General features: G+C 36.9%; 1 protein-coding gene across 5 annotated transcripts in view; it reads left to right on the plus strand.

The window, feature by feature from the left end:
• Positions 1-11578, plus strand: part of STS (steroid sulfatase) — a 102219-nt gene extending 90641 nt beyond the window's left edge. For all 5 annotated transcript variants that reach the window (XM_031050991.2, XM_031050992.2, XM_031050993.2 and 2 more), the window contains one exon: positions 8182-11578. In XM_031050991.2, coding sequence (XP_030906851.1) covers positions 8182-8564 — 383 coding nt within the window. In that variant the 3' untranslated portion in view covers positions 8565-11578. The remainder of the gene's footprint in view (positions 1-8181) is intronic.
• Positions 11579-13354: the final 1776 nt, after the last annotated feature.

A 13354-nucleotide genomic window follows, 5' to 3' on the forward strand; every position in this document is an offset into this window, starting at 1 on the left:
TATCAAGAAGACATACATTTTTGCCCTGCATGAAACATCTGACTCATTTATTACTATTTCGTGCTGAGGTCCATTACAATATTTTCGTTTTCTTGATTGTTGAAGATATTTTGTTTCATCATTCCTTTGCTTTGTGGACATCTTTAATCTTTGTTTACCCCCTCATTTGTTGGGGTTTTTTCTCTCTCTACCTGATCTTGCCCATTTTGAGGGGGCACCACAATCAAGAAAAGCTTCCATAAATTCCAAATTATCTTCCAAATCCCTCATTTATGTTCAGCGTTTCAACTGCAACAGCTGGAGGAAGCAGAACAAGCATTAAGTGTCATTTAACTAAACTATCTCACTAAGTATTTTAATTTGCTATCTTGATCCATATATCAGAGCAACTGCAGCTAAATTTGGGTGTCACAGCATGGGCATATTATTTGGTAAGTGTGAAATAATGTAACTGCTAAAGGAGAGAAGAGTATTTCTAGGCTGAACAGACACCACAAAACTGTTTATATCCAGCTCAAGAAAATTGACCTGATCAACTGATACACATTTCTGCTAACAATATTTTAGGTAGGAAAGTGTTTCCCCTGACAAGCATGACAAATACTGTTACAGTATTTTCTTGCCTCTGCTCTGCTCTGTGACAGTGGCAGCAGAGTTATTGTTAGGCTCAGGCAGAGCTATTTATACACTGGGACTTGCAGTGCTCCAGAAAACAAAAAATTAAATCCTTGCTCCTTTACAAAAATATGTTTACTCTATTGCTAGTCATTGTAAGAACAGAAACCCAATTTACTAATTCAGTTGATTGAAGTGAAATAGAGAACTTCTTTTTTTTTTTCATTTTCAGTGTTTCTTTTTTGTTTTGGTTTGGTTTGTTTGTTTTTCTGTCTTTGCACTTTCTCGTGGTTTAGATTGAAAACTAAGAGGAAGGAATGGCTGCAGCATTGGAAGCTGTATAAAGAACAGTGGAAATGTATTCATCCCATCTGCAGCCCCAGGAGACCCTTCTCTGTTCTTGTTTTTAATATGAAGGAGATTTTAGCACTTCAAAAGGTAAAGCCTGTTTTTCACTGCACTGCATACATGCATTCCTTAAACTGCAAATCAGGAGAGAGTCAAGATTTTTTCCCTTTTCCACCACTTTCTGTTATCTGGAGAATAGCTGAAGATGTCTGTATCCATCTTGCATACCTCCAAAAAAAAAAAATTGCTTTCCTGAAACTCTTTCCCATTGCTTTCCTAAAACTCTTCTCTTCAAACTCAGACAGTTGTCTGGAGAACTGTGAAATTAATTAAGTTTGGTTTTTGTATAGAGGTTCAAACTGGCAGACTGCTGAAATACCTGAACCTTGAACAGGTGAAAACAGAAAATAGACTTCCAGAAATTTCCTTAGGAGTAAATGTATATGAGTCTCTGTTAATCTCTAAGAAAACATCCTGTGTTATCTCCTTTTGATGTTTATTTTTAATTCATGATTTTGAGGGATTTTTGCATTGTTTGAACATAATCTTATTAATCACATTGTTCTATATCACAGATATTCAGTAAACTTCTGCTTTCCATTTCTTGAAATGTATTGGTTCCAGATGATAGGCTCATAGGAACCCTAATGAACTAGATATAAACTTTGCTACACGTTTCAAAACGCAACTTCCACCTGAAATTCTGATATTTGTACACCCCCAAGGTATTAGGTGCTATTCCAAGATATCTAGTTCTACTTGACTTGGTACCTGCACAATTTTCTTAACTTTTCTTTCTAATAAATGCAAACAACAGAAGTCTCAATTTTCTTTCAGCTATTCCCCCAAAAGCTTGACACCATTTATAATCTTACTAGTTTCAGATTTTGGCAAAGAGATGTATTTTCTAACAGTGGGACAAAAACTATTCTCATTTATTTCAGATGCTAAACTACACATACTATAATCTTAGCAGTAAAAAGAAAGTTCAGTCTTTCAGATTTACTTTTTTAATATTTAGGACTGCCTGGTACTCAGATTTTTGCACCATATCACGTAGAAGTGGTTGCTTTCCTTAATTCTTTTTTTTTTTTTTTACCGCTGACAAAAGGAACCCCTTTGCTATGTTGTCATTTGTGCTTGACTGATTCAATTTTTGAGATAAACCCAACAAACCAAACAACTAAAAATTCAACTAAGACACCTATAAGGAAGCATAATGTACCCAAGTTTTTAAAATAAAAGAATATTCGGTATTCTTTGGCAGAGCACAAAATTCCAGGCAATGGCATTATACTTTTATTTTTTAAATTATATTTGCATAATTATGTCTTTGTTTTTAGATGTACCTCTTACTACTTAAAGGTTAAATACATTATCAGTTTTCAGATTAATAATTTGGGATACTTTATTAGCATTCTGTGTGGCAAGGGTTTTCTTGTTATCCAAATTTTGAAAAAAATGGATAATTTATATACAAATTCATGGAGATAGTTTTGGTTTTGGTTGGTTCAAGCTTGTTTGAAATTTTTTGCAGAAGTTGTTTAGGATTTTCTTTGCATCTTTGTCTTGTATGATTGCTCAGTGTCAGGAAAATTGCTCTTTGCATCTTACAGATCTGTTCATTTCACTCAGAATGATTGCATCCACTTTATGTAAGGGAGTAATGATTGTCCTCAATTTATTTTCTTTTAATAAAATGTGTGTTTGAAGGGCAGAAAGAACAAAAGGCAAAACAGAGTTCTGGATAGTTTTCTCTTTGGTATTTGCCATCTTTGTCAAAGCGGCTATCTTTGTTAAATTCTTCAGTGTGGTGTTGTCTCAGTTCTTAACTCTATCTCTTAGTGACTCCAGTGGAAAACCAGTACATGCAAATGTACTTCAACAAAATAAGGCTTTTCTGTTTTCAAGGACTTTTGAATATAAGTTGTAAATAACCAGTTTGGGGTTTTTTTAATTTTGTTCCACCATTATATTCTATTTTCAGCATGCTGTCAACTGTTGCTTGGATGAATTTAAAATTACATGCATCATTCAGCAAGTAAATAGATGTTTCAAAAAAATCTTTAGCAAGTGTCTGGGTTGCATGCACCAAATTATTATGGATGGATTGATTTATTTATTTATTTTCCAGGGCAACATGTATTCTTCCATGTTGCTGTTAAGTAAGACTTCCAAATAAGAGGCATATAATTGCATTATAGCAGCATAGTTTCTGTACCCACAGATTCTTCCCTTTTCGGACTTTCTTCAACAAGAAAACACTGTAAATGATTACTCAAATATTTTTGAAGATGATGAAGAATTCAGAAAAATATTTCTTTGTCAGCTGCTACCATTCAGCAGAATTCAGTGGAAGCTTTTCATACCACATCACTTACTCTAGATAATGAGCTCAGTCATGAAGTTTCTGTCTTGACTTCAGCAGCCTGAGCATGGTTTCACTGTCTTTTACTCCAGAAGTTGTTTAGTATGATTATTTTATATTCATCAATGTGCAGTTCTTTCCAGTTTAGAGGATACTTAACACTGCATTTTCTATCTATAAGATTTCAAAATCACTGCTACTACTGGTATTTTTCATGGTTTTACCTCAAATACTGTGTGTTCTGCAGAATTCTTTATGCAAGCCTCTTCTAGTAGCAACTGATTCTCATAAAGTAACATTATGTTTTTTAATATCACTCATTCTCCACCTACTACTAGAGGACAGTCTTTTGACTGTCTTTTGAAGTACTGTCTTTTGACTGATGTAACAATATAACATTTTAAGATACCCAGATACTTAAAACAAATATCTTAAAAAAAATGCTGAAAGAATAATGAAGTTACAATTTTTTAAACTCAAATAGCAGATTTTTATTAGCTGTTTGAGGAATGCACATAGTCATTAAAATAATGCCTGTATTTTCTTTATAGCAACCAGATAGTATTCTCTAGGAGCTACATATAGCTTTATGTGGATTTCACAACTGAAACCTTTTCTAAATTGCTGAATTATTGAAGATCTGAATATATACACATGTGATATCTACTTTATATAAGATCAGCAGAGAACCTAACAATAAATGATTCTAAAGATACTGGAAGTGGGAAGAAAGGATTCAATCTAATAACAAGAGTTATCTGAAGAATGTAATTTTCAAGCTACTCTGTAGAAATGGTGAAGAGCTTGATCTAGGAGTGTAGGAGCTGACAATGGCTACTGAGCACACTTGAGATACAGGAAAAGTCTGTAGGCAATTTACATCAATACGCTACGCCCACAGGGTTATGCTCAAAGGCATCTGATGTCAAGGAGAGACCAGCACTGCAATTTACAGTGAAGAACAGACTCGTTTAACTTGTTCTTCTACAGAAAGAATAAACAACATAATGTGAACAAAGGAGATAAGTTGCAGCAAACTTATAAACCTACTAAGCTTTATAAGTCATAGACTAAATTCAGTAAAAATGAGGTCCAGGCAATGACATATCAATAGCTTCTATTCACTTCTAGAGCTGCTTATCAAAAAACACCATTTAGCCATCAGTGATTAAGAACAGTGATATTACAACAGATTACATCCCTATACAGTGTGTTACTTCATCTTAGAAATATTACTATAACTTACTGAGAGACTTTTATTTGATCTCATGACTGCTGCCTGTCTTTTGGAGCTGTCTGTTCAGGTATGAGAGAATAAATAGATGAGTAAAGGATACTAAAACAGGAGTGTTAGGGAGAACTCTGAACAATTACATTCATAGCAGATTTGCTTGAACTAATTACAACCGATTTTAATGTGAGACTATTTAGATGTACAGCTTCTGCAGTTTCTGTTTTTCTTAATGTGTGGAGGGAAGAGGTGTTCTGAGAGTTGAATAGGTGAAATTGCTGGACAATTCAGAGATCTGGAAAGTTGCAGGAAAAATGGATGCTAAATAAAGTAGCCGTGAAGCACTGGGATGGTATCTTGAAGAGTGCTACAGAGTTAGAGCTTGCCTTCTGTTTTGGAAGGGACCTGATATACTTGACTGCAGGGGAGCCCTGACAATTTTATTACTAACTTCACTGAGGAGGAGACATATAGTTATCTTTCTATATAAAGAGAGTTTACTATCCAGATGCTTTGCAGAACAAAGGTATCGTTAATTACTGAGAGATTAATTTGATCCTTGTTGTTAACCCTCTGACAAAATGAGATTTTATATTAGCTGAGAGAGACTGGGAGAGAGTTCTTACTTTTTAATATCAAGTCTTATACAATTCATCAGCTTTACAGATTAGAAGTGTGACAACTCTTTATGTCTCCTAGTATATTACACTGGCTGCTCCACAGCAACAGACACTGATAGATATGCGTTGGTTTTATAATGCTTAGGAAATTGGCAGTTAAAGCCTGTGCTGCTGTTCCTCCCGCACCACATGAAGTTCCAGATCCTTGCTGAAACATTGCTGCAGTGCAACAGATGAACATTACAAAATAACAGACTTTGCTCTTGCAGAGCTCAGTGTTTTGTGCAGTATGATCATGACATTATATAGATGTGTAACTAACAAACTAGCACTAGCTCTTCAAGACACTAGCAGTGTGATTCAGACATGATGTCACACATGCTCTCTCCCTAGCCCCACACCTGATGATGCAACATGCTGTTTGCTCTGTGTAGAGCAAAACCTGAACAATTCTTTATTCTTTGGGGGGGGGGGGGAGGGGGGAAGGTACAACTGCCTTATTTCTTCTTTTTCCCCATGTCTTACCTACATGAGCTGCTTGTACTGACTTGCATTAATTCAAAATCCCCAACTTTATATTGTTGTTTATAAGCCCTTAAATTACCTGGTGATACAGTGCCCAACATCAAAACCAATGGTTGAAAATTTCTTTTCATTGTCATTCAGCATAACTGTAGCACCAAAGATAGATGAGTGGTAAGACACCCTGACCACAGAGTTCTCACGTGCATTGCCTTACTGGAATCCTATTAATTGACATTTTAATAGCTATATAAATTTCTTTTTTTCTATCAAGCTGAATCAAAGTCTCAGTGAGGGCAAATGTGTGCTCTACGAAGGTGCACAGTGCACTGGTAAATAAAGCCCTTTGGCTTTTTCTGTTGTTCATTGTCCATCTTGCCAACTAAACACTTTTAAAGGGACTGAAGGAATGTTTAGTATGGAATTACATACCTTCCCAGAATGTAAATTCTAAATCTCAGTAAATAAGAGGCATATATCTGCTCCTGGAAGTGTTCAGTACATAAATTCAAAGAATTTTTTTGAGAAGTGTCATTTTGTTTGTTTATTTCAATTCTGAGAAAACGGCAAAGAATTCAAGTATCAAACCAACCTTTCAAAATCTTATTCAAAAGGTGGATAAAGGAATGGTGCCTTGCCTTGCCTTCCCTTCCCTTTCCTTTCTCTTCTGTTCTTCCCAGTAAGACTGTGCCATTGCGGCTGTCACAGCCAGAGCCTTTTAAAGCTTGCCATGTCCTATTGTCTGTGTCTGCAAGTCACTCTCAGCCTTTAAAGCTCCTTTCCCTTTGCTGGCTTCCAGGCAGCATTCAGAGGGTTCTCCTAGTCTAATGTGTGTAATAACCATCACCCCTCCAACCCTGATTTAAGTGCAGATGAAGTGAACTGGAAGTCTCCAGGCTCTGTCACTGAATTGGTTCCAAAAGGTAAAATCTCTTGTAATGTGAAAAATGCTGTGGGATAGAAGAAGCTGTAAAGAATCTGAAGGTCACTTACCGTCCTTTAAATTCATGCTATGGACTAGCACTACAGCCTGTGAGTCTTTAGTCCACTGAAACATTTCTTTCTTTAAACCTGTTTTTACGTTTAAAAATTCAGTATGATATAGTTACAGCTTGGCATATACCAGTTCATCTGTGCCCTTCCCACATGTTCTAGTGTTTTCCATTCTGTTGAACTGATGAATTGATTAATGAATATTAACCACTGTAGTGCACATATATCTGTAGCTATCCATTGCTACATTAACAAGCTTTCTGATGATAAAATTCAACAAAATACCAAAAAGAGTTTTCCCCCACTACTGAAAAAAAAATGAAGGGTGATACATAAATGTTTTTTGCAGTAGAGTGCTGAGGAATGTAAATTACTGATGATTAGTGTCCTACTTTTATTAAGAATGAAGTAGGAAGTTTTATCTATTTAATGATCCTCTGGTCCATTTCTAGAGAACAGTATGCCTTCCTGGCTGTGAGAGAACTTTGTATTTCCCTGGAAGTGCCTGTCCCTGCATGTCTTTCCTGTTTGTTCTGTGATACTTGAGGAAAATAGTAGCCTTTTATTTTTTTTTTTTGTTTACTCCTTTCTTGTTAAATATTTTCAGATTATCCAGTGTACCTTCTGTTCAAGAATGCTTCTTGAAGGAGCCAATTGATATCTGTTTATTCTTAATCCAGGAAATGACTAGTATTTTTAAACAGTGGAAATTCTAACTGAAGTTACACTAGTTCAGTTCCTGTACACAGCAATTTAAGCTGAAAGAAAATTACCAAACTGCAAATGAAGACTTTTGCTTCCCATTTTACAAAGCAGAACATCACCTAAAAATTGTATCACTGTAACAGTTATTTACTTTTGGAAGAAAAAACCAAACATCTAGAGGCCCAAGAGAGAAATTTAGCATCCATTATACCTTTTCATGTCATCATATTTAGTAATGTAAGAAACTGTCTCCAGGTGCTTGAAAGCATGTGGCATGGGGCAGGGGGCAATAGTTTAATACACAAAAGAGAGGAAGAGAGAAAAAGGTAAAAAGGAAATTGTTTTCATTAGTAAAATGAGAAGCAAACATGACCCAGAAATGTTTGGATATGGTCAAGTGGCAGAGGTACGTTTTAATAAGTCTTGAAGAAGACAGTACAACGGCTTAGTAAATATTTATGCAAATTATCTTGGCACTGTTTATGTAAAAATGCACAGTTCTTTTAAGTATTCTATGGTTTAGTTAATCAGAATCCATCCAAGGGAATGAAATAATCATAATTATTTCATAAATGTGTGTTGCCTGAAAATCAGTGTGTTTTTCTTATTTTTTGTTTTGATTAATTTTGTTTTATTCTTTCAGTATATTTCAGTTCCTCTACAGAGCAAGGTTGTACTAACAGACTGATTTCCTGTGGTGTAAAATTAGAGGTTTATAAGACTAGGGGACTTTCAGTTTTTCATTTTATCACCAGCTGTTTTGCGTCTGTAAATTGCAGGTGAATCTGTCTGGAAAGTCTTCTTCTTCACTCCAAACTTCAGTCCGGAAGACTCCAATGGTTGCTATGATTCTCATGTTTGCTTCTGCCATGGAAAATTCATCACATGGCATGATCCCCCACTGCTCTTTGATCTCTCCAGAGACCCTGAAGAAAAAGTCCCACTGACTCCAAAAACAGAAAGACGTTTCTATGAAATCCTCAGGGTCATACACCTAGCAGTAGAAAACCACACCAGATCCCTGCATGCTGTCCCTAACCAGCTGTCATGGGGCAACCTTCTCTGGAAACCGTGGCTACAGCTGTGCTGCTCGTCTCTCTTTCAGTCTTGCTACTGTGATCATGATTCAGAAAGGAGCCTGCTGGGGGTCAATTCAGGATAAACAAGCTGCAATTCCCTTTCAGAAACTGGAACAAGAGAGTGTGGGTAGCTGACTTGAACCACTGTGGTACCAGACTTCGGAATGTTTTGTTATGTAGGAGCACCTGTCTTCAAATGCATCATTGTAGAAGAGGATTTCAGTCAAGAAAATGTTCCAAGAGAAGTAGTGCAAGACACACCTTTTCTATCTTTATAATGCAAGAATCAGTATGAAGCACATGTTGTCATCCTCATCTACCAATGGGCAGGCTGTAGACATTTTCTAGATGAGATAACTATCTAGATATCTTCAGCTTCAGCTTTCTTCTTTCACAGCAAGAAATTTTCCTATAGTTTATGTCAATTACAATCACTAAATGCACACTTTCCTGTCCTTTTTGCTAAGTGCTACCCAGTATTAGTAGGACATTACAGAGCAGTTAAAAATACAGAGATAATAATGGAGTCCACCTGTTACTGTAATTTAGTAGCTGATAAGTAAAGAGGACACCTGCAACAGCATCTCTGTCAGGTATCATGGATATGAAATAATAAATAGCTTACCAAAAATCTAACATTGATTGTGCCATAATAATGTAGAGAGCTATGTAGCGAAGACCTTGTGTCCACATGAAAATAGTGCTTCCTAGCTAGTGTTTATTGTATGGCGACAACCTTTGTTTTTAAAAGGAAACTATTTCAAGTATGCATGAGTGTGTGCCATAAGTCTCCATACATATATATATATATGTATATCTGCAAGCCAAATTCATAACCCCTGAAACCACCCAAATCCTTCAATCCCTGATGTGGATACACCCTTATGGTCATAGCCCAGTTGCTAAAAAGTGAAAGATTTGATCCATACTTGATATATGAGTTCCAAATTCACATGATACTATACAGATGTCTTTCACTGTCTATGACATACGTATTCTTTTATTGATGAATGTAGTGTGATCACAAATAAATAAAATGGGATATTCCTTTAAATATCTTTGCCATAGTTTAAACTCTCTGAATAGGATCTATCGTTTTCTGGGAAGAAACTCAGGCTTGGGCATTTAAAGCTAAATATAACTGTCTCTGAGTTCTTAGCCTTGGGAAATATACAGTACTTCAGGACTAATTTTTGTATCCATTTTTATCTACATCTTATTCAGGCAATTTTTTTTCCACTCTACATGCAGGCAAACTATTTTCTTTAGCACATTGTACCAGAGGAGAACATATCAGCAAAATATTAAAATGATTTGATGCCTGACAATGAAAGGTGGCTTGCTCCTTATCACGAGACACTGGTTAATTCCAGTAGAATAATGTATTAAAATCTGTTTGATGCAAAAGTGCTCAGTGATGATAATAATGCAGTATCTTCAGTCAGCCAACACTAAGGTTGTGACCTAGTTCTTGAGAGCTATTGAAGCCTGTCTTGTAAAAATATATTGTGATATATGGTATATTTCTCTGTCTGTAAAACCTGGGCTTTATTTGATTTTTCTGCTGCTGTTCCATTCAAAATTTCATTCTCTACAATATCCAGATGCCTGTCCTGGGAAATGTTGTACTCTTTCCTTGAAGTCCTATTTTTGATGTTTCACCTTATGTTGATGGCTGTGTATCTTAAATATGTGCTCTGCAAGCTCTCTGTAGGTAGCAAAGTCCTATGTATGCTGATAGACTGTTCAGGTATTTGTCTTATAACCATTCAGGACAGTTTATATTGTACCTGGAAATCTGTCAGATGGCCAGTCATGTGGCATAATTCCCTCTTTGCTTTAAGTAACCACTTAATATTCTACATAAACTTAGGAACAAAAATGCCTACAGTTTTAACAGAAGTATTCTTCTGCAGTGGTAGTGACTGCCTCTCTGCATCGTGGCAGGATCCACACATCCCACGTTTTTGGTGCTCACCGTGTGGCCCAAGACCCCCTTGGGGCACAGCACCAGTGCCTGCATGCTTCTCCTTGCAGTGGGCAGCCAGGGTGCCAGCTGCTCCTGTACTTAGCACCATGGCATGTGGAGATGCTCTCTTCAGCTCCTGCAGCTCTGTCACAGCTTATACAAAACTTTTTGAACAAATATTTCTGCTGAAGCATATGTGAAAAAAAAAAATATGTTGTGTGTTAGGTATACAGCAGTAAGCCAGACAAGGTGTTTGGTGCCATTGGGTCTGTTTTGTTCCCACGGTTGTTGGGCTGTGACCTTGACAGGGATCTCAATTTATATTCTCAAGGACATCCACATCTACTTCTTTTCATTGGGAAGATGCTATGTTGCTATTATTTCCTTTCTTTCTGCAGGTGCAGGAACTGTTTGTTCCGTTAGGCACCACAGCTGTTCTTTGCTGCCTGACTGAGGTATCAAAAATAATAATTTTTCTACTGCTGTGATTTCTTCTTGCCTGAACATAACCTTTCTTTCATACCCTTCTCATCTTTTGGTACCATCTCTGTAATCTTTTCTAAAAAGCCCACAAGCCTCACTTTTCTACATATTTCTTTGCCACTCAGTCTTCCTGTTTGCTTGACATACTGATGATGGATATTTTGCCCTAATGAATCAGAAAATAGACAGTGGTTTTAGTGAAAAAAATTGAGTTTTAGAGCTTTGTGACACTGCTAACCTCCTACTTACTTGATGTCTAGTAAGGATTAACTCTGCATTATAAAATCCAAGAAATTGAAACACACACAGGACACTCTCAATAATACAAGTTATTTCTTGTTTCTGGCAAAAGCTTCATATTTCCAAAAATATAATTTAGTGCAACATTTAATATTTTGACAGGCAGTAAGATATGAAGTCCATTTTTACAACTTTTCCTTCAAGAAAGTTTCTATTAAGAATAGGGCAGTATTTTTCATACTCTATGTTAATGTCATTTCATTTAATGCCTAAAATAAACTTTCCCTGTATTGCAAATATATTATACCTTTCAGTACTGTATGTTCTGATTTGGAGATGGCATGTTAGATCATGGTAATTAAGGTAGCCTTTGTTTATCTGCAAAATAAAACGAGAAGCACAATATACCATTTTTTAAATGGTACTGCCTGATCTAACAAGGAAAATCTTGGTTTTTCACAACACACTATTGATGGGATATATGTGATTCACAATTTACGAACAAGAAGGCACAAGGAGAATGTACTGCTCTGGTACTTTGAGACTGATTTTCAATCAATCATTTAACTAGCATTAGTATTGTAACATGGTGCCTGTTTTTAAATTATGTCGGTTTAAACTGGGAGTTAAACTTCAGAGGGAAGTGTTTTTCTCTACAGTATTATTTAACAGCATCACATCCTAGTTTGCACAAGATACCTGTATGGCTCAGGGTAAGTCATTTAACTGTTTCTCAGTTCCTCCTCTGTGCCCAACAGATAATAGTACTTCTTTAACTATTGGGAATACTGAAAGAACAAAAAATGCTGAAAATGGTAAGCTGGTGAAGGTGCATTTTCTAGTCAGTAAGGCGCCTTCTCTGCAGAAGACACAACTTAAGAGCTCGAAAACTAAGGTTCGGAAGATCCCCCTATAGTAGGAGGTATAAGATACCCTTAGCTTCAGGTTTATAGATAGGTTCTGTGCTTACTGTTTAACGCATGTGGAATTGGGGCCTGGACAGGAGAGAATAGATGTCTAAAAAGATGCATGCTGAGGATTCAGAGAAAGGTATTAGTCACATTTTTCTAATTATATTTATTCTCTTTTAGCAGACAGAAGAGACTATATGGAATTATTTAAATAATATTTCCCCCTCAGGGACTGGATGTCACAGGTTCCTGGCTCTTAAAAATAAAGATGTCCTGACTTGCCTCAAATTACTGTGTCAGAAAAAAGAAAAATTAAAAGGAAATATGAGCCTTTGGAAATGGGAGTCAGCTCACTGAAACCCAGCTGAAAGTTTCCAGAGAATTAAGTGAATATGGTCAGTATCCTTCACAGCTCAGTGAGAAACATCATTTGCCAGCCATCGTTTATTTCACATTGTAGTAATGTGTGATCTGGGTGTTCAAAAGTGTGGGCAATTTATAGAAAATTTCACATGTCACCTGATAAAGGAAAAAAATAGAAAAAGAAAGAAAAATAGGACAAGCATAGCTACAAAAATCCTATGTTCTGCTTTTAAAACATAGTGGGTTTTGACTTACATTAGGACATGATGGTTCTGTGTATAAGCCAGAACTTTTTATCTTCTCTGTCATTTCTCTTTCCTCTAGCGTTGCCTATGCAGCATCTGAAATATGCTCTAAGGAGCTCACTTTCAAGAAGAGTCCACCCTGCCTGAGTACAGTGCAAGCAGGGTGGCTGGCCATGTGAGCAGGAGGAGTGGCTGCCAGACAGCAACACTCTGCACTGGGAACCACAAGGGAGCAGATGGTTTCAGGGACTTATCACAGAATCACAGAATCACAAGGGTTGGAAGGGACCTCGAAAGATCATCTAGTCCAACCCCCCCTGCAAGAGCAGGGTAACCTAGAGTACATCACACAGGAACTTGTCCAGGCGGGCCTTGAATATCTCCAATGTAGGAGACTCCACAACCTTAAGACAGAGACTTATGAATTTATGGTTCCTCTGGGTCTGGCAGGGACTACAGGTGACCAGGAGGAATGAGGTCACCTCTTCAGCAGCTGGACTGCAGTGTTTTCTGCAGCAGTACCTTTCAGTTTCAGATTGTCAGTTCAAAATTTGCTGCGCGCCCACAGGGTGATAGATCCCTTGCCTCTGAGTAAACATACCAAGGTGGCTGCTCCCAGATCACTGTTCAGGAGGTGACAGATCTTGATCTGAAGCTCTGGG

The sequence above is a fragment of the Melopsittacus undulatus genome, chromosome 2 (genome assembly GCF_012275295.1).
Source record: "Melopsittacus undulatus isolate bMelUnd1 chromosome 2, bMelUnd1.mat.Z, whole genome shotgun sequence".
Classification (NCBI taxonomy): Eukaryota; Metazoa; Chordata; class Aves; order Psittaciformes; family Psittaculidae; genus Melopsittacus; species Melopsittacus undulatus.